This window comes from Rattus norvegicus, chromosome 3 (assembly GCF_036323735.1).
Source record: "Rattus norvegicus strain BN/NHsdMcwi chromosome 3, GRCr8, whole genome shotgun sequence".
Taxonomy (NCBI): Eukaryota; Metazoa; Chordata; class Mammalia; order Rodentia; family Muridae; genus Rattus; species Rattus norvegicus.
Genome location: NC_086021.1, coordinates 128,021,579 through 128,043,648, shown reverse-complemented (window position 1 = coordinate 128,043,648; position 22,070 = coordinate 128,021,579). Strand labels below are relative to the sequence as shown.

Below are 22,070 nucleotides of genomic sequence, written 5' to 3'. Positions count from 1 at the left end.
ATAACACACTTGGTATGCACTCATTGATAAGTGGATATTAGCCAAAAAGCTCAAATTACCCAAGATGCAATCTACAAACCACAGGAAGCTCAAGAAGGATGACCAAAATGCAGATGCCCCCACTCCTTTTTAAAAAGAGGAAAATATTCATAGAAGGAGATATTCGAGCAAGGTTTAGAGCAGTGACTCAAGTAACAGCCATTCAGAGTCTGACATACATGTGGCCTGTATATATATATACAGCCACCAAAACTAGGTAAGATTGATGAAGCTAAAAAGTGCATGCGGAAAGGGACTGTATATAGATCTCTCCTGAGAGACACATCCAGAGCATGTCCAATACAGAGGTCAATGCAAGCAGCAAATCACCAAACTGAGAATAGGACCCCCTTAGGGGGAATTAGAGGAAGTATTGAAAGAGTTGAAGGAGCTTGCAACCCCATAAAAACAACAATGCCAACCAACCAGAGCTTCCAGGGACTAAACCACTACCAAAAGACTGACCCAGGGCTCCAGCTGCATATGTAGCAGAGAATAGCCTTGTTGGGGCACCAGTGGAAGGGAAAGCCCTTGGTCTTGCCAAGGGTGGACCCCCAGTGCAGGGGAATATGGGGGAGGGCAATAAGTGGGATGTATAGGGGGAATATCTGTATGGGGGAGGGGCAGGGGAAGGGTTGGGGGCTTATGGACAGGAAATGGGGAAGGGGAATAACCTTTGAAATGTAAGTAAAGAAATATATAATAAAAAATTTAAAAAATAATATTATAACCCAAAAAATAATTTTGTTTCCCTTACGTTTTGATTAATAATACTTTTTATTTGACAATGATTCTTGATAATATCCACCACACACAAAACCCTATCATGCGCAAGACCCTGAACATGTGCCTTTTCCACTTTTGTGTTTTTTTTCATGCTGTTTTTCTTTTTGCTGATCACAGAAGAGAGAAAAAGTCAGTCCCTTGTCTTTCTCCACACCTTCTCTAAACAGTACACTCAGGAGCATTGTGTGCTAGGTCTGTTGGCATGTGCCTATAATCCCGTCAGGAAGACTGAAAGTTCAAGGCCAGCCTATGCTACATAATGACACTGTCTCTCCCAACTCCACTGTCCTTTTGAAGGGGCCCTTTGTTGATCAACTGTGCTGGTTCTCTAAACTGAAGACTATTAAAACAGTGCTGACTTGGACAAGACTTGCTCCATAGTGTTAGGGAGAAAATTTAGCACCTAAGAAGGCTGAGCAAGAAAGAGGCTTCCTCAGGGGAAGCCAGCTGCTGTCAGCCAGGCTGGACACAGCTATCTACTGAGACAGATATATAGATACTGTGTTTAAAAGACTACCTTTGGAGCCAGCAAGATGAAGAAGCTCTTGCCACACTAGCCTAGTCACTTGAGGTCAATGCACAGAGTCCACAGAAGGGTAGAAGGAAAGAACTGACTCTACAAAGCTGTCCTCTGACCTCCACACCAACTCAATGGCATGCATATATAAATAAAAGAGAGTTTGGGCTTTTAAAGGGACTTTCTACTCTTGTTTAGATGATTTTCCAAATCGCTTTTCCACAGATGCTTTAAGGCAGTCATCACCATGGGCGGGTGCTTCTTCTTTAATCAGATGACAATCCCATTGGACCTCAGAACAAGCCCAACAAGGATGAGAGCCTAAGACCAGTTCTCAGCATTGCAGATGCGAGTGAGACCACCTGGGTAGCATCAAGGACAACTGTCTCAGAAACTGTCTATCAAGTGTTCCTCCCTCACAGACACAGGGTAACATCAAGGACAACTGTCTCAGAAACTGTCTATCAAGTATTCCTCCCTCACAGAAAAACCTCTTCTCAGCCTAAACCCTCACTCAAGGCTCCAGATACCTCCAAGATACCCTTGACTCACTCAGGGGAAAACAAAACAAACAAACAACAAAAAAGCATTTCAAACTACTTTTTGCATTTTAAAAGAATTCTTCAGTTTTCCTGCCTATTTTTGTATAGGAATTTGGCACCCTCAGCAACCTCTAGTGTTAGGGAACTCTGTTCTTCAGATGTTTCTATGAATCTAAAAGTTAATCTTCTAAGAGTCACAGTTGAGTTTAGGGAAAGGGGGAAAAACAAGTTAAGACAATGCCAAAAGAATGACCTTATTCCTTCCAAATCCAGCACAAGGCCATGCTTACAGAGCTGAGCAGCTGTGCTGCTGGCAGAGGGAGCAAACTAGAGTGAATGGCTCATGCCTCCCCCTTAAAGCCCCATCCAGTTGCTGCACAAAAGGGCTTTTTCTTATAAACTTCTCTCTCTTTTCTTTCTGACTCCATCTTGAATGGAAAGAAACAACACTGGGGATGGAATGTACATAGCTCTGCAAATATTCATGAGAAAACGCTCTGACACCCACACGTGGCGGAGCTCCCCCAGCACATGCATGAGCCAGGAAAAGGCGATACAGACGAACTCTGACATCTGTGTTTTAACCAAAGCAACTGGGATGGTGCCTTATAATGGGCAACAAGGTTCAAGAAGGTGAGCCTGGGAATGTAGCTATGTGCAGAATTGTGTGTCTGGCACATAAAAAAAGTACTAGGATTAATTCTGAATGCTACAAAAAAAGAAAAAGGTTGGAGTCTGCTTTTGTTTGTTTTTACATTTTATTATTATTTATGTGTATGAGTGTGCACAGTAGAAAGAAGAGGTCTTTGGATCTCCTGGAACTAGAGTGACAGATGGTTATGAGCTACCGTGTGGGTACTAGGAATCGGACCTAGGTCCTCTGGATAGAGCAACAAATGCTCTTAGATGCTAGCCCATTCCTCCAGCCCTAGTGCAAGTGACACAAGTACAGTTGCCAGCATTCACATCATGCTGCTCAAAACCATGTGGAACTTGAATTTGATTTCCAGCATCCACAACCAGCTGCTCACAACTGCCTGTAACTCCAGGCCCAGGGCACTGCACTCATATGTATATGCACACACACACACACACACACACACACACAAATAATTAAAAACAAAAATAAGCCTAATGTAGCATCCCATAACTCTGAAAAAGGTAATTTATATTCACAGATTCACCATACAAATTTGCACAGGCATGTATGTGCCACCATGCCTGCTATATTTTCCCCTCAATTTTAGGGTTAGATTGTCACAAAGTACCCTAATAACTGCCAGTATGAGGATGATTTTCTGTGGTCTAGCAAGGCTTGCTGCCATTCTGAGGACTGAAATCATAACCTTCTACAGTGCTCAACCAAAGCAGTATAATACATTGCTACTGCTTCCCAGAAACAACAATACCCTAAAGATGCACTGGCCAGAGCTCTAGATGCCTTGGCAACTTGAGAAAGAGACAGACACAAACTACAAGGCATCGAGAAGATGACCAGGACCCCTTCAGCCAGCAAAGCCTTAGTCCTCTCAGTCCTCAGCCAGCAGAGCTTTGGAACTGACCTCTCTACACTCTTGCAGTCTGGCAGACTATCTATCCTTTTCAGGTTCTGTGTAGGAGCACAAGTACACGTTTAAGATCCTAAGGAGATATTAGCCTCAAGGATTCCTCAGTCCTGCAGCAAACAATTCAAGGCCATGTTTACTGTGAGCTACTGATCTATTACAATAGAAAAAGACTAACTGCACTGAACCCCACATGAATTACACTAAGGCCCTAATTGGAAGTAGACTTTATCAAAGCTCCTACTCCTCCACCAAGCAGTCTTTTCCAACCACTTTGAATCATTTTTCAAAAAACTGATGCCACTCACTACCATCTCTAACCAACAGATCGTAAAAAACGGCCGTGCATAGTTCGATGCCACTATGGAAATAATGTTCAACAATCCACAGTGCATTCGTTTTCCTCTGGAAAACCAGTTTGCATTGAGATCTCCCAAATGTTAAAGTACTGATTAGAGTACTGCCAGCCTGCAACTGCCATAATAGACTTGAAAAGCAAATTTACAGCAAACATTTGCAAAAAAGGAGAATGGAGGGAAGATGACATTACCACTTCCTGAGATGCATAGTGAGGGTCCTCTGGGTTGACTGACCAATAGCAGTAATCAAAGCCAAATGCCACAACCTTCTCCCGGGTGTCTCCAAAGCTCTCCAGTCGACTGTTCACCTAAAATTAAGCACAGAATCCAGTGTCTTCCTCGTCAGATCTCTAGAATCTGGACAGGAGCTCTTGATTACATTCTGTAATTACAGAGACCTGGACTAACCGCTGGAATGTTTACAACAGTCACAAAAGAAGAGAGAGAACACTTGTCTCCATCTCACTAAAAACAGAGACCCAGAGAACTAAATATGCCTATGACACTAACATGTCTCCTACTTACAAACACATGAGCTACAAGACAGCTCAGGTGAGAAAGCATGTAGGGACATCTTCCTCACTTCACTCACTCACTTCAGGGTCTCTGCAGAGAATACTGACAGCATCTAAGTAGTACAGTCCCTGGGTCCAACAGGTTTCCTCAATCTGGAGCTTCCATCAACAGCTCCTGCAGGAATCTAACCCCCAGTGTCTTGGAAATAGTTATTAGACAGAACAGCCAGGATTAATCCAGTGGCCAAAGGCAGGGGAGGGGAGGGCCAAAGCCTGGAACTGCACTGAGTCCTGGGTACTGGGGAGAATGGCATTCTTCACAGAAATGCCTAGTCTTCATATTTAATCTTAAACTCTGGCTTGCAGGTGACAATGGTCTCCCTATGAGAATATGCTTCTTGCAAAGATCTCTTTCATCCTCTCCAGAGAGTAGAAGAAAGTCAAGAATGGACAACCGAAGTCCCTACTTCACAGATGTAAAATGGGCAGATGCTACAAAATCACCATAGCTCATAGGCATGCATTGTCTATGTGCTGGCTGCTCCATTGTCCTTTGCCAGCCTCCAGAAGGGGAAGCAAGGCTTACAGAGGGAAGCTCCTTGAGGAGAACTCAGCACTAAGAGTGCCCAGGTAAAGATTAAGGGGACATAGACCCCCAATACACATTTTATACAAGAATAAAGTTTGAAAAGGGAAAGGCAACTCTGACATTAACCATTTTGAAACTACAAAAGACCCTGGCTGTCATGAGTAAGAGTTTGTTCATAGATAACTGACCTTAGGGAAGTCAACAGCCAAGGAGGTGTGTAGAGGGAAAACTAAAGTTTGTTCTTAGGCCTGGAGAGATGGCTCAGAGGCTAAGAACACTAGCTGCTGGACCCAGGTTTGATTCCTGCACCCACGTGGTGACTCATAACCATCTGTAACTCTGGGCCCAGAGAAGGGATCTGCTGCCCTCTTCCGGCCTCCTAGATCATGAGTTACACACACGGTGCACAACCCTTCATGGAGGCACAACACCCATACACATGACAAAATAACAAATAAATATTTTTTTAAAGTTTGCTCTTGGCCAAGCTTATTCTCTAGACCCCAAAGTATGAGATCTTACAATGAAACAGCCGCAGTGGTCCGCAAGAGAGATAAGAGGAGGCAGGGAATAAAAAGCCCCTTGTCCTCCAGGAGCTCCTGTTTAAACTTTGGCAGGACCCATTTTCTTTTAACAAAGCTAATGTCAAGAGGAAACAAATCACATCACAGAAGTTACACAAGAGCGGGCATAGTTCTGAGGCTGGGGTCTAGATAGCCTCCACTCTGCCTCAGCTTCCTCAGTTCTTGGCAATGCTAGCTTAAACCACAAGCTAACTGCAGCAGCTGTCATGTGGTCGCCTTCCTGGCTTCTTTCCACCGTTCAAGGTCCACAAAAGGAGAATGCATTCAGCTTCCACATCAGGAAGGGTGGAGAAAGTTGACTCTAGGAGAGGGTGAGGAGGAGGGAAGGAAGTTCCTGTGTCTGTCCAATTGTGCTCCAAAGTTAAGTAGGGTTTCGAGAGAAAAACCTCAACAAGAATCAGGCTAGTGGCCTTCTGGGATCTGAAGGCTGATGTCTGATGTCTGGATTAAATTATGGCCAAAACAAACCCTACATTATCTGGTAAATGCTAAAATTCCTAAGGATGCCATGGATAAAGTATTATCAGTTGAGGGGCTCAGGATAAAGTTAACTGGTGGCCAGGGAAATTATATAGACACACAAATTGCCCTGGCAGGAGTTAAGCTAAACATGGCCCTTATTACATCCCTGGGTTTGGTTTCAGCTACTAATCGGTTTCCAAAACAGCTGCACTACTTTAGTTACCAGACCATAGGTGGGCCCAACACGACATCTTCTGGAGTCTAAGCACAATTCTCTTGTTGTATTTGTTTTATCATTGGTCCAAGCTTCCTCTACAATTCTCTTACATTTTCCTCTCATATATTAAACATATTCACCCCAAGAGGCCACTTGGGCCATAATAGTTATTAATCAGGAAAAAAACCACAAAATTTCAGGCTCACCTTTACATTCCTGACTTTTGCCACTTTGTCATCAACTTCCACGATAATTCTTCCCCCTTCTTTGGTCTCCCTAAGAAATAAGAACAGAATTTAAATGAGAAAAAAACACTTTTTGTTTTGTTTTCTGAAACAGATTCTCACATATCCTAAGAACCCTAAAAAAGTGGGGAAAATTAATGCACCATGTGAAAAGTACAGGACAGAGGGGGCAGAGTACAGAATGGGCAGATGTGTTCTTCAATGATGAATGAGTCTGGACAGACAAGGACAGAATCTCACAATGACAAACACCTGAGGTCAAGGCCAGGGCTTCAAAACCACTTCTATGCTGTTATTTTATACAAGGTCTTCTCTAGCCCTATAGAACAAAGACATAATTTTGAGCATCTCAGGAAGGAGCAGCATGGTCAAATTCTGCTTTTAGAACTTAAAGAAGACAATGTTCTCATTTGGAAAAAATAACGTAAGCTTTGGCTAGGTGACTGTAATGGTTCCTTCCCAACTACAATTATCAGTGCTGATGACTTATTTGAATGTTAGTACAGACTACATAATCAGCAGATACACATGCAAAACAGCTGCAATGAACAGTGGGTACTACCACTATCTCTGCAGAATTCTGTGGGAATTGAAGAGTGGTCTGGTCTGAACTTGTTGGCTGAGATCACACTGTGTGTTTACATAATTACCTCTGAATCTATGGTTGTGAATCGGCAGCCTGCTAAGACTCTGCTCACGCCTGGACATCAGGAGGCTTGACAGTCTACCACTTACTCTCAAGGTTCTACACTAGAGATAAAAGTGAGTTTCCTAGTTGTTGCTGTTGTTGTTTTTTTCATTTTTGTTGGATGAGATGTAATTCTTAGCAGTGACTGCAAGTAACAAAGGAGTTTCAACATCATTTTCTTAATCTGATCCATGCTATTTGAAATTCCTGGTTTCCAAGGAACTAAAAAGTTAAGATTAAGTGGTCAATGCTGCTATCCTAAAACCCCTAAAAGGCAGTCTGGTAAGAATGAGATCTATTAGTAGCTACCTCCTCCTGGACAGCAGCCACTCCCAGGAAGCCCCCAACCCTGAGTCACTACAGGCAGTGATGTAAAGCCAAATGTTTAAAAACCATTTACCAATCAAAACACAGCAATTTGAGGTACACTTTCTGTGTCCCTCCTATCTCACGACTCTCATTCTGTCAAAAGATTCCAAAGCAGATGGCCTCTACAAGGACAAACCTAGCCCCACACAGTACCATTTTGTCACAGGAGATAATGCCTTTTTAAATCTCTGTTCCCATTTACCAAGTTATCTTGTGTACTGGACAGTTAAAAAAAATCTACTAAGTTCAATACATGTCTGGTCTAGAACCATACTCCGCCAATTTTATCACCTGTCACTCTGCTTCAACCCAAGCAGGTGTGTCCAACGCTTCCATCTACACCCTGTGAACCAAAATTTGCTTTCTCTTCCCGTTCTGGGAGAACTCAGCACTTCCCCTTACTTGTCAGAAAACTCAAAGATTCAGAACAGCTCGACACCAACTCTTGTGCAAAGCCTTTTCCGACTTCCCAAGTGAGAGGAAAAGAGGATGAAGCACTGGATGCCTCAAGGGCTGAGAGGTGCAGAATCAAGCCCTGCACAAGGCACTAGCACAGTGGATGCCAAGATGAGACGATTGGAGAAACGTCCCCTATGTCACAGTTCAGTCTTTAAACCATATCAACTGCTGAGCTGAAACTGTAGTCTCTCCGGGCCCAATTTCCCTTCCATATCCTGAGAATTCTTTTTCCTATGTCCTCATGGAGCAATCCCATGTGTATATACGAACACACAGCCTCCAGTTCTCACTTGGGTACTCCCAGAACACCAAAAGGAGTGGAGTTTGCCCATCCTTTTGTACCTCCTCCTCACGTCATGCTCCGAAAGAAAGGCCCTACTAGGTGCACCAAGACCCACGTCAGGTCCCTAGAAACTCTAGTTGGCAGGTCGCCACGGACATGCACACAGGGCAGCGACCCCTGGAGCCACACAGGAACCGCTATCTCCTAGGACCCGAAGCCCTGTCCCTCCAGGCCTTCTGGACCCCGAGTTCCCGTGACAATTTGTGTCTGATTTTTTTTTCCCTTCACGCCAGTCCACCCTGAGGAAGGCAGGAATCTCGCGCTCCTCTCAGTTCACTTGATCCCTCAGGCGTCTCCTCTTGACAGACTCACCGCTTGCTGAGAGGCCTGACCCTCACGGCCACCTGCACATTCGCCATCCCTCCGCCACAACCCAAGACCCGTACAGCGGTCCGGCGGAAGCATCCCTGGCCGGCGTCCAGCGAACAGACCCAGCCACAAGCACTGCAGGAACCACAGACTGCCCCGCCCGTCCCACGCGCCTCGGGGCAGCAGCCCCAGCCTCGCCCGAAGGGGCGGGGCCTGCCAAACCTTAGCCAATCCTGAGACTAGTGGGGTGGGCCTCCTCGCCTCGCTCCACCCTAACTTTTCCAGACGCTCCCGCCTGGGTGCGAGCAAACGCCTAGGGCGGGGCCCGCCAAACCTTGGCCAATCCTAAGACAGGTGGGGTGGGCCTCCTCGCCTCGCTCCACCCTTTCACTTCTCCAGAGGCTCCCGCCCGGGTACGAGCAAACGCCCAACAGGGGCGGGGCCCGTGGAGCCTCCGCCAATTCTGAGACAAGTGGGCTGGGCAACCTCGTCTCGTTCCACCCCTCGCACCACAGACCCCTTTGCGTGCTGTAGTACCTCCTTCTTTCTAAAATCTGGTGACTGAATTTCTGGTTACTTAAAGTTCATGAAGGAAATTAGTAATAATTTTTGCCCCATTGGTCTGCTATGTCAAAACTGCGGCTAAATTTTAATTTAAAAATAAACTGGACCTTATCCTGGAGGCTGAGACAGGAATATTTTGAGGTCAGCCTGGAGTGCTGCATGAAATTCAAAACAACAGCAGTGAAGTGGGCAAAACAAATGATTTTGTAATTCTAAGGTGTGTTTAATGAGGAGGCTTTTCTTTCCTTTTTTCTCTTTCTTTTTCTCTTTCTTCCCTTTTCTTTTTTCTTTTCTTTTTCTTTCTTTCTTTTTTTTTTTTTTTTTCTAACTTACTGACAAATTCCTCTCTATTGCCCTGGGTCTTCACTGCTGCCCTAGCAGTATTTATAATACATACAGAGCAAATGCCATCTTAACAGAACTGGTTTGTTCAAATAAGAAATAGTCATTTAGAGGTTGGGGATTTAGCTCAGTGGTAGAGCGCTTGCCTAGCAAGCACAAGGCCCTGGGTTCGGTCCCCAGCTCCAAAAAAAAAGAAAAACAAAAAGAAATAGTCATTTATAACTGTAAAGCCTCAAGCCCAGATCCAAGGCTAAGGGACCAACAACTCTTCAGCACCAGGAATGCTGATGAACACTAGACAGTTCCAACAGTGAGGAGTTCTAAGAGCTCTACATAGGAAGCTCCTGTATCACACAACAACAAAAAACATAAACAATGGTCAGTTTCTAATGATGACAAATTTATATCCACTGCAGACTTCTGAATCTTCAGACATCATGATTAGAGAGGCACAGGGTAGGGTTAGCCATTGTATTATTAACATTACAGTTAGAGCTTACACAAGCTGGACAGTGGTCATACAAGCCTTATTTAGTCTTAGCAATTGAGGCAGAGGCAGGTGGATCTCTGAGTTCGAGGCCAGACTGGTCTACGAGAGGGAGTTTCAGGACAGCCAATGCTACACAGAGAGTCCCTGTCTGCAAAAGAAAGAGAGAGAGAGAGAGAGAGAGAGAGAGAGAGAGAGAGAGAGAGAGAGAGAGAGAGAGAAAAGGAAGAAAGGAAGAAGGAAGGAAAAGGTTCACACACAAAACCAAGACAAACAAGACACAAAACAAATTCACTTCCTTCATGGGAACTGGGGTCTTATGGAAAAGGAAATAAATATCTAAATGTGTATAACACTGTGCAAGACACGAAATGCAAAGAAAAATAAAAGGGAATAAAAGAGAATAACAGTCTTTATGTAGCTAGAGAGAAAGTTACTATTTTATATGGACTCTTAAAGAAATACTCACTGATAACAGTGACACTCTAATATATTTGAAGAAAGTAAGGCTGGGGAGTTATTCAGAGACTGTTAGTTCATAGTATCCCAAGTAAGCCTCGATTAAGGCAGGCATTGTTCTAAGCAGTCAGGACATAATTGTCTGGTGAAACCTCTGACCTCGTAGAACTGGGAAAGTAGACTAATGGGTAAAACAGTTTTAAAAAATGTTTAGCCGTGCAGCAAATTAAAATTTAAAAGTATGTTTTAAAAACCAACAACAAGGGGTTGAGGATTTAGCTCAGTGGTAGAGTGCTTGCCTAGCAAGCGCAAGGCCCTGGGTTCGGTCCCCAGCTCCGGGGGGGGGGGGGGGGGGACAAGAACAAGACAAATTGTAGAGAGAACATGATCATGAAGCCATGGCGATGGGAGGGGTGTGTAACCAGAAGCCTGCTTCAGTTGAGATAGGAGAATTTTGAGTTCCATGATAGCCTGGACTGATAACAAGACCCAGTATCAAAACAAAACAAACAAACAACAAGACAAAAGCCATGCTATTGTTTGAAAGGACAGACCCAGGGAGCAGGTCAGTGTAAGGCCTCCATGTATGTAAGACAGCCTTCCTGGGGGTAGGTAGAGGCGCAGAGCCAGGATCATGGAATTAACACAAGGCCACAGTGGTCTCTGGGTTTTATTCAGTGAATTAGGAAACATAGGAAAGTTTTGGAGAAAAGAGTAAAATTATTTGACTTACATGTTCTAAGTTTTCAATTTTTCAATTGGTGTGTGTGTGTGTGTACCATAGAATCATAGAATGTGGGTGAAGGTCAGTCACGATTTTTGGGAGTTCATATTATTCCAGTTGGGCTTGACTTACATACCCTTATGGAAGGCAGGGGAGTATTCAGCCAGTTTAAACCACCCATTGCATGTAATTCTGCCCTAATTGCACTTAACATGGGAAGAAGTTAGAGTATATAGACCAGGGGAGGGAGAAAGAGGGGCGCCTTCTATCTATGCAGCTATGGGAAAGCCATCATCCCTGCTGGTAAAGACTGACTTTTGGGGAGAAGAGCACCCACAATCCTGTAAGTAACCCTTTATCCATGTTCTGTAAGGAAACCTAATAAATTTATTAGTACCCCCAAAATGAGTTTTGATGAACCTAAGCTCTGTTTGTTGTTGGGACCTTAGGAAGAGGTTATTGCTTATTGCTTATGTCACCCTCTGAGAAGGAATGTTAGCAACAGAGGACAACTTGGCAGCCATGTAGGTATCGGTTATCAAACTCAAGTCTGCAGGTTTGCATAAGCCTTTACTGGCTGAGCAGGGTCCTTTGAAGGGTTACTCTGGCTGGTGTGTAGTAGTCTGAGAAATGAGGAGTGAAAAGCCCAGAGACAAATCAGAAGGCCGCTTTAACGCCAGTGGCCAGAGCAGGGACTATGAGTCATGTAGGCTCCTTTCTCTTGTCCATTTGAAAGCACCAAGAGAGTAATGTACTAGACAGATGGTTTACAATTTAGACTCACTTGGAACTCCAGTCTCCTGGATAGGTTCTCTATTCGTGCTGATTTGCAATGAAAACTGCTGCTGAAAGAATATTTCTATTGCCAGGCTGTAGAGCATGACATAATTGGAACATTATAATTTATTTTAAATTATTTCCCTCAAGGCTAAATGTATGCCTAGCAGTCACAAAGCCCCAGAATGGCAGAAATCGGGTGCAGTGGCACGCACTTGTCATCCTGGCATTGATAAGGGTCAGCAAATCCCAGGCTATCCTGGTCTATATGAGACCCTGTTTTAAAAACAAACAAAACTCCAAAGCAAAAAGAAAAACCTCCAAAACAAAAACAAAAACAAGGAGCCCACTTGACTCAAATATTTTAGTATGTATTTTTGGCATGACCACAGTACTATTGCAATAATCAGACTGATTTATTACTGGCATCAGAATTTCAAAGTCTAGGTTTCTACTCTTGGCACTCATACTTTAATTTGTTAAAACCTTCTCTGAATAAACCCTAACTTTTCTTGCAGGTAAGAAAAATAAATATTTTTATTAATATTTTTTGGAGATAACTTCTTGCAGTGTAGCTCAGGCTTGCCTGAGACTCACACTTGGGACCCCTGTCTTGCCAACTCAACCTCTGGGAACATAGGCCCTGGGCTTGCCCTCAGCACTGCAAATCATACCCTCTCACTTACTTGAGACTGAACCATTTTTTTAAACTTGTGTACATGCACATGTATTCATGTTTGTGCATGTATGCCCAGGACGTGAAGGCCACAGGTAGACACTAGACATGAGCTATCTTCCTTAGTCGCTCATCACTGTATTTTTTGAGACAAACCTCTCACTGTACCTGATGCTCACCAGTTTGGCTAGATAGGCTGGCCAGCAAGCCTCAGATCTCCTCCTATCTCTGCCTCTCTAACACTGGAATTACAGGCGTGTGCCTAGCTTTTACATGGAGGCTGAAAAATCTGAATTCAAGCCCTCATGCTTTTGTGGCAAGCACTTTATTGACTAGAGTCCAAATCACATTTAAAACTTTGAGACAGACTCCTCTACATAACCCTGGCTGTGCTAAAACTGTAATTTGGCATGTGGACTGGCTAGCTTCAAACCCACAAGACATCCACCTGCCTGTTTCATTAATTGTAGCCTCTGTTACAATTAAAGGTGTATATCACCGTACTGGGCCTCTTAATTTTATTTTTATGAATGCTGTTGCCTTAATGTAAGTAAGGCCTGTTACACCTTGACAGTAGACAATGGGTTCCCTGGGACTGAAGTTACCACAGTTGCCAGCCTGGGATTCAAACTTGGATCTTCTGGAAGAGCAGCGAGTGAGCGCCTTAACTGCTGAGCCATCTCTGTAGCATCTTTCATATAAATTCATGTTTTACAAACATCTGAGAAAATCTCCTATGTGATGACTCATACAAAGTCATTACAATATCAACTATATCATGACTTCTTCCCTACCCTCTCCCTATATAGTTTCTTCAAGTCAAAAAATTTCTTAGATTCTCATATTCCTCAAACCTCCTGACTTCACTGAAACTCTGAAAGGACAAATTGGAGCTGAGGGTAGCAGTCACAGGCCAGAGAAATAAAAAGCTACAAAAGCCAGAAAGAGTTGTTCCAAATAGTCTACAAATTGACATATTTACTCTGGAATTACCTTTACAAATCTCACATACCTCTTCTAATGCACGTAGAAAATACACATTCATGATTTCTTCTTCATTATTTACATGTAAAAACTGAATTTTAAAGTTTGGTCAAGGCCAAGTGGTGGTGGCACATGCCTTTAATGCCAGCATTTGGGAGGCAGAGGCAGGTGGTGGATCTCTGAGTTAAAGGACAGTCTGGCCTACAAAGCAAGTTCTAGGACAGGCAGGGCTGTTACACAAAGAAACCCTGTCTCAGAAAAGAAAAAAGTTTGATCAAATCCTCATAGTTAAGTTTGCTTGCCTGACATCTGCAACCTCCAGAAGCCAATCAAAAGACTTTCCCTGCTAGGCCTGCTTGCTTCTTAAATTATTTTTTATTTCTGTAAGTGTAGGACTGTAGTCAACTGTGGAAATCAGAGGACAAACTTGCATGTTAGTTCTCACCTCTCATAACAAGGTCTCGTTTGCAGCTCCATGGAGGAACTAGCTGACCTTCTGCCTCCTATTTAGCTGTAGAATATCCAGTTCTATGTGGGTTATAGGGATTTGAACTCAGGTCCTTACCCTTGAATGTGAACTTTTGTCCACTGAGTCATCTCTTCAGCTCCTGCCTGTTTTCTTACTAATTCATAGCTTTTTCTTCTTATCAATCTTCTTTTTCCATGAAACTGTAGAGATCTACAGCTTACCTGTCCTTAGAACTGCCCTCAAGTTTCACAAAAATAAAAACACTTGTTCAAGCCAGACACAGTGACATTTGCCTGTATTCCCAATATTTGGCAAGTAGATGTCAGAGGATTGTTGAATCCAATTCTTTCTCTGTCCCGACCCGCAGGGCAGTCGACCAGGGTCTGGGGTACACTTAGGAGAGAATGGGGGACAAGAGACGCAAAGAACGGACAGCAAGTCAAGAAATCTGATCAAGCTGACAATTTTTAATTTTTCTCAGGCTGAAGATATACTGGTAGAAGCAAAATGTGGGGAGGGGTTGGGTGACCACAAAGAATGGGCCTGGCTTGATAACCAGGATATTGGCCAGGTAAATCGGCCAAGCGGGGGAACAGCAGGGTGGGTTGCTTAGTGACCTGACCGTCAGTGCCTGACCACCAGTACTCAGTGATCTGACACCTAGATTTATGCTATCTATTGAATTTATGTAGAGCTGCAGGTGCTGCTTTGATCTAACCTAAGGCTATTGTTTTTTGTTCTATCATAAGGCTAAAATATAATTGCTTTTTAACCTGAAGAATATTGCTTATTATTCCAGCATAAGGCTAGAACACAATTGCTTTTTAACTTGAAGGCTGCTTTCACCATCTCAAGGCTGCTCCCAACATCTCCCCCTTTTTCTTTACTTAGAAGGACCATGGTGGTAACAATTTTTCTTTTTTCTTTCTTTTTGTTAAGGTAGGGATAGAGGCCTGACTTCTGGTATTTTTGGCTGGTGTTAACTCTCACGTATGTTGTCTGGATACAGAGGCCCATGAGGCGAACAACACTTAGCTCAGGCAAGGGAAGGCACAAGCAGGCAGGGTGGTCTCGGGCAGGACTTTAAGCCATGAGAGAGCCCCTCGGGAACTGCACCTGTCTTAGGTTGGAGAAAACCATTCTTAGGTCTCTAGGCCCGTCATTGGATAAGGCAGCAGCTTATGGCGGCCCTCCTGTCTTAGGCCTCAAATGGTCAGAGAATGTTGCTCTCTTACCCGTCATTGACTGTCCAGTTCAGCTCACAGGGGGAGGTGGTTGATAGCAAGGCACATACCTCGATCATTCATCTCATGGTGATGACAATGGACCTGCATATGCCTAGCTTGAGTGGTTTCGGGTTGTTGCTTACATGCCATGAGCGTGTTGAAAATCACGGGTCCCCGTAACCACAGACAAAGTATTAATTAGGGATCTTATAAAGAGCATCAAAAGAGCCAGGCTTGTCTCTCAGGGGGCCCAGGAGCTTTGTATAAAGGCATCCCCTTGTAGTGTCTCATCTCGCCTCCCTTAGCAAAGGTAGAAGGAACTTTGTCACCAAGAGGGTGGAGGGCCTGGGACACCTCCCCTTATTAGGTCCTGGGGCAGAAATGCCCTTTCTTAGGTTGGGTGGAGATGGGAGTGGTAAGTGTCTGAGGTGGGATAATATTTTTGTCTTGTGTTTGTTGATCCTCTATAGCCAACCTATGATAATGAATCTGTATAGGTTTAGCCATTAAATCATCTATTTGTCGCTTTATAAAGCCTATAAGTCTACTGAGAGCCCAAGGGCCTAATGAAATAAGCAAAATTAATCCTACCAGTGGTCCTAAAATGGAGGGCAGTAAGGTGGTAAGCCATGGGGAGGTTGAAAACCAGTTCTGATACCAGCTTTCATCTTTTTTTCTCTCTTTCTTTCTCTTTTTTAAGCCTTCTCTAACCTTTTTCATACTCTCTTTTACCATGCCTGTTTTGTCTACATAGAAGCAACACTCTTCTTTGAGTGCTGCACAGAGTCCTCCTTATTGTAAAAAGAGCAGATCAAGTCCTCTGCGATTCTGAAGGACCACTTCTGCGAGGGAAGACAGAGAGTCAGACAGGTCGTCAACCCCTTGCTGGAGTCTTTGGACGTCAGCATCGATGGTAGCGCTGAGTTCTTGGTACCTGGATTTAGAGAGAATGAGTGAAGAGATACCTGTTCCTGCTCCCACGGCACCAAGGCCAAGGAGTACTGATTTGGTGATGGCAGAAATAGGTTCTCGTCGCTGACGGACCAAGGTGGGGGATAGGTCAGAAGACTGATCCCAGAGATGAAAAAATTCCTCTGAACGATAATAAATTAATCGAGGAACTAATTGTACAAGAATACAAAAATCTGACTTCATGGGGGAAAAGGCCTCAGTTGAAAGGCAGGGAGTAAGGCCATCGAGGCAAACCCACCAGGCATCATTAGGGGGCAACAGGTATTGACTGTTTTTATCAGGGGCAAGGGTGAGATTACAAAGGTGGGCATACTGTAAGGGGGGAGTTATAAGGGTAACACAAAGGCCCAATCCAGAGACCTGGGAGAGGGACAAACCATTCCATTCTCCAGGTTGCCAGCGGCAATGTCTAGAATCATTGGTGGGAAAAAACGTGCCAGGAATAGCAATTCCCTCATAAAAGGGTGGCTGAGAGTGATAACATAGCCAGCAATTATCCATAAGATCGGGGGAAGTAGCATTAAGCGTAAGAAAGGTTTGATTTATTAGGGTAAGGACGAGGTTCTGGGGAGAAGAAACTAACAATGTGGGAACATGACTAGCAGAGGTAGGGGACTGTGGTTCTGAAGGAGATTGGAGTGGAGGTACTAAAATGGGATTAGGCCCAATTGGTATTGGCTTGGAAGCATGGACAGGTTCTTTGAGAAGTTTTATGGTGAAAGTGAGACCTGTGTCTGACCCAACCTGATATAGACGGAGGCCCCATGAGAAGCCATGTGCCCAATCCTTGCCCTTTGTGTGATTGGTAAATTTAATATCTAGGGGAAGACACCAACCTCGGGTGGATGGTTCACTGTTCTTACAGAGGGGGTTGCGATGGAGATAGTTAGAGGGGGGAGAAAAATTTCTAGATACTGTGATGTAATCCCAGGAAGAAGTTGGTTTCCAATAAGTTGTTCCAGTAGTCTCACATCCCCAGGAGGCACAATAGTGATCTGACTCGCCACCACACTTATTGTGGAATGTACGACCTCTGTGATATCCAGGGCATACGTAAAAGTCAGTGGCCTGAAGCAAGGTGCATCTGATTGCATTATCGCAGCCAGGCTGGGCAGATCTGTGGGTCGAAATGAACAAATTGTGGGTTTGATGGCTCTGAGGCATGTTATCCTCTGGGGCTATTTGTAACTCAAGCTGATGTTCAAGGCCCCAAGGGGCCCCGGCCCCGAGGGCTAATTTACAGAGGTCTGGGTGGAGTGAAGTAGGCCACCAGATAGCAGTAGAGATTTGTGAAATTGACCAAGCCACATCTTGTCTTTCTGTAAGAACTATCCAGGTGTAGTTCCAAGGCATATGTCTATTGTTAGAGTACTTGGGCTGTTGGCGACGAGGGATGGAGATCACCTCTGTCAGTAGCAGGATCAAAAGGATCTTTTTCCGGAGCAGCATCTGGAAGAGAAAAGGGATAAGTCTCAGGAGGAGATGACAGCTCCATTCTGGACATTGGTGGGTTAACAGTTCTTATGAGTCTTTCTGGCAACCACCTTGGGCCAGCATTCTCTTTGTCATATATACAAGCAGATCCTCGTCCCCAAATGAGGATGGGGTCCGGTCCTTTCCAGTGTCCCGTGAGGGGATCTTTCCATCGTACTAACGCATGGGAATCTTGTGACTTAAGAGTGCCACAAACGGTCAGCAGCTGACCTGCCCTCAATATCAAGAGATAGGAAATTAAGTACGAAAAGGGCATGATTGAGCCTATTTCGAGGTGTCAGAGGAGAATAAGCATCTGTGACTGTTGTTAGACGTTGAGGCATGTTCTTTAAGGTTTGATGGGCCCGTTCTACTATGCCCTGGCCCTGAGGATTATATGGAATACCTGTAATATGTTTAATACCAAACTGGGCACAAAATTGTTGAAATTTAGCCCCCGTGTATCCAGGACCATTGTCAGTTTTGATAATCTGTGGCTTTCCCATAGTAGCCATACACTGTAAAGTGTGGGTGATCACATCACGCGACGCTTCTCCTGAAAGGGGGGACGCATGAATGAACCCACTATAAGTGTCTATGGTGGGGGCTGGGGATTTAGCTCAGTGGTAGAGCGCTTACCTAGGAAGCGCAAGGCCCTGGGTTCGGTCCCCAGCTCCGGAAAAAAAAAAAAGATTTAAAAAAAAAAAAGTGTCTATGGTGACATGAAGGTATTTTAGCCTTCCGAAGGAGGGAAGGTGGGTGACATCCATTTGCCATCGTTCGTTGGGGACCAGTCCCCGGGGGGTTGACTCCTAAGTGGGGAACTGGCGATAATGTGGCGCATCCTCCACAGGACTTAACTATTTCTCTTGCTTGATCTCTGGAGATCTTAAACATCTGACGCAAGGTGGAGGCATTTAGATGGTGTAGTGCATGAGCCCGCCTTGCCTGATCTATGGGGTCTATAAGGGCAGGGAAAGTAGCACGAGTGGCCTCATCAGCCAAGGTGTTCCCTTTTGACAGAGGGCCACCTAGACCAGAGTGGGCCCTTAAGTGTCCCACGAAAAATGGCTCTGTTCTCTTAATAATAAGGGATTGAATTTCTACAAACAACTTGGAAGCAGTAGAAGCAGGCTTAATATATGGGACCGTTTCTAATACTGGAATAGAGTGAGCCACATAGGCACTATCAGTATATAGATTAAATGGGGTTGTTGCTAATTTTTTAAAGACCTGAAGTACGGCAAACAACTCAACAAGCTGGGCAGAGGAGTATGGGGACTGTATTGTGGTGACTTGTTCCTGTATAACATAGGCAGCTTTGCCAGTTGAGGAGCCATCTGTAAATACCAAGGCATCTTCATGCAACGGGGTCTTGGAGGTAACTTTAGGAAAGGTCAAGGAATGTATTTTTATGAATTGTATAAGGGGGTCATTTGGGTAATGATTATCTATAATTCCTGCAAAGGAGGCGCAAGCTATGGCCCAATCGTCATTAGACTGAAATAGCCAATCAACTTGCTCTGAAGTATAGGGAACAATAATAATGTCAGGATCTTTTCCAAAATATTGTCTAGACATTTTTCTTCCTTTTCTAATTAAGGCAGCAGATAGGGAGTAATAGGTGGCCAAAACCTTGTTTGGATTGGAGGGAAGATATACCCAAAATAGAGGGCGTCCTTTTTCTTTTGGAGCCCGGGGTTGTTGCCAAAAGACTCCCACTGGGGTATGTGTAGTAGCACAGACAATAAAATATAGGGGGGAAGCATAATGTATCTGGAATGAGACCTGAGAGGAGATAGCCTGACCTATCTGTTGTAGTGCCAAGGTGGCCTGGGGTGTGAGGACTCGGGGGGACAAGGGATGAGAGTCTCCTGAAAGAAGTTCATTAAGAGGGACTAAAGCCTCGGGGGGAATCTTTAAATAGGGGCGGATAAATTGAAGGTTTCCAAGTAATTGTTGAAAATCATGTAGAGTTTTAAGGGATGAAAGCTGGAGTTCAACTTTGGGGGTACGGATCTGTTCAAACTCGAGTTCATATCCCAGATAGAAATATGGGTCTCGTACTTGAATCTTTTCAGGGGCAATTTTAAGCCCCCGGGAGCTAAGGGCCTCTTGGAGTTGTTGGAAGCATGAAAAGGCCTGTTGCTTATCAGGACCACCCAATAATATATCATCCATGTAATGAAGAAGATAAATTTGAGGCCAAGCTCTCCTGATGGGCTGGATTACCTGGGCTACGTATTTTTGAGCCAGGGTAGGGCTGTTGGCCATGCCCTGAGGAAGGACACGCCAATGAAAGCGGTCCATAGGACCCTGGAAATTAACTTGGGGAATGCTGAATGTAAAATGGTGACAATCTTCTGGGTGAAGAGGTATGGTAAAGAAGCAATCCTTTAAATCGATAATAATTTTAAAAAGCTCAGCAGGAATGGCAGCAGGGGAAGGAAGACCAGGTTGTAGTGCTCCCATGGGTACCATAACTTTATTTACTGCGCGAAGATCCTGTAAGAGCCTCCATTTGCCAGATTTTTTCTTAATGACAAAAATTGGGGTATTCTAGGGGGAAGAGGATGGCTCAATGTGGCCAGCTGCTAACTGTTCCTACACTAACTGTCTAGCAGCTATCAGTTTTTCTTGAGTTAGCGGCCACTGATCAACCCAGACAGGGACATTATCTCTCCAAGAGATCTTCTCTGCATGAGAGACAATTTCTGTATGAGCCTGGGGGGCAGGCATGACTGTGGCCGCTAAGGAAAATGTGAAGGCAGAGATCCCAAACCTCTTCGATCTAGCTTCTGTGTCATAACCAATGGTTCTTTAATGCCCTGTGCCTGTTTTCCCAATCCTTGTCCAGGTAGAAATCCCTGAGCCAACATCTGTTTTGTAACTGCCTCGTTGGGGCTACACATGATAACATTCATCTGGGAAAGGATGTCTCTCCCCCAGAGGTTAATTGGCAAGTCAGGTATTACATAGGGAATCACAGTTCCTGAATTTCCTTCTGGATCTGTCCATCTAATAGTCTGAGCACTGACTCGTGGATTTTTAGAGTGTCCAATTCCTTGTAAGTGAGTGGCTGAATCAGTTAATGGCCAGGCAGCAGGCCAAAACCTGTCAGAAATAACTGTGGCGTCAGCTCCCGAGTCTAAAAGTCCTTGGAAAGTTTTTCCATTCAGACTCAAAGTAAGCATAGGCCGAGAAGCAGATATCTTCTGGACCCAAAACACCTCAGATATTCCTTGTTCTCCCGGGGCTCTGGCATCTTTATGATGTGGATTTCTGACTGGCAGCTTAGGGAGTAACAATAACTGTGTAATGGCTTGTTGTGTAGGTATAAGTATCGGGCCACTTGTGGCACTGGCCAGGACCCGTATTTCTCCTTGGTGGTCGGGGTCTATAACCCCAGGTGTGATCTGGAGTCCTTTCAGGGAGAGGGAAGCTCTACCCAAAATCAAGCCAAGAGTATTTAGGGGTAAGGGGCCATAAACGCCCGTGGATATGGCCTGGATACCTTCCTCAGGTGTTAGTATTGTACTGGCGGAGGCACAGAGGTCCAGTCCTGAGCTGTTCTTTGTGGCTCGCCAGAGATGGGCAATTGATTGGGTGAGGGGTGGGATTGATTGGGTGAAGTGTGGCTGGCTTGCTGAGGGACAAACCCTATTGCCCCGGGGCCTGTCCTGAAGGAGGGGGCCGGAGGCTGCCCCCGTGGGAAGTTTCCCGAGGCAGAGGGCGGCCTTGGCTGTCAGTTTTGGATCGGCATTCGTTAGCCCAATGTCGACCTCTAGAGCAGCGGGGGCACAACGTAGTAGGTGGAGCCCTCATTGGGGAAGCATTCCCTTGTCCCTCAGCTGGGGGTCTTTTATATTGACGAGGGTGGGGGCATTCTCGCATGAAATGACCAACTTGTTTGCAGTTAAAGCAGGTTTTTTGAGAATTAAAGCCTGCCTTTTGAAGAGCAGCTCCAATAGCTAAACCGATAGCATGGCTTGTTCCTGCCCCTGCGCAGAGGCGAACATACTCTACCAAAGGCTTTGACCGGTGGTGTTTGAGAATATCCTGGCAAGTGGAATTAGCATTTTCAAATGCTAGCTGTTTAATAAAGGGATTTTCAGGCTCTTGAACACCAAACAAGCGCTCTGCTGTCTCGGTCAAACGGCTGACAAAAGAATTGTATGGTTCGTCAGTTCCCTGGAGTACCTTAGTGAGCGTGGAGGAGAAACCAGACTTGGGAGGCAACCTTTTTCAGGCTGCCAGGCATGCCTGACGAATTTGAGCCAAAAGACCAGGAGAAAATTGCATTTGAGACTCTAAAGTATTAAAGGGTGG

At 44.7% G+C, this 22,070-nt stretch overlaps 1 protein-coding gene across 10 annotated transcripts in view; it reads right to left on the bottom strand.

Annotated features, from left to right (window-relative positions):
* Stard9 (StAR-related lipid transfer domain containing 9) overlaps positions 1–8,783 on the bottom strand; it is a 115,628-nt gene extending 106,845 nt beyond the window's left edge. For 5 of the 10 annotated variants that reach the window (XR_005502955.2, XM_017592209.3, XM_039106810.2 and 2 more), the window contains exons 1-3: positions 8,592–8,782; positions 6,382–6,451; positions 4,000–4,116 (exon numbers count right to left, since the gene is read on the bottom strand). Coding sequence is in view for 6 of the 10 variants with exons in the window: in XM_017592209.3 (XP_017447698.1) it covers positions 4,000–4,116; positions 6,382–6,451; positions 8,592–8,638 (234 nt within the window). In the remaining 4 variants the exon portion in view is untranslated. 10 annotated transcript variants of the gene reach the window in all.
* Positions 8,784–22,070: the final 13,287 nt, after the last annotated feature.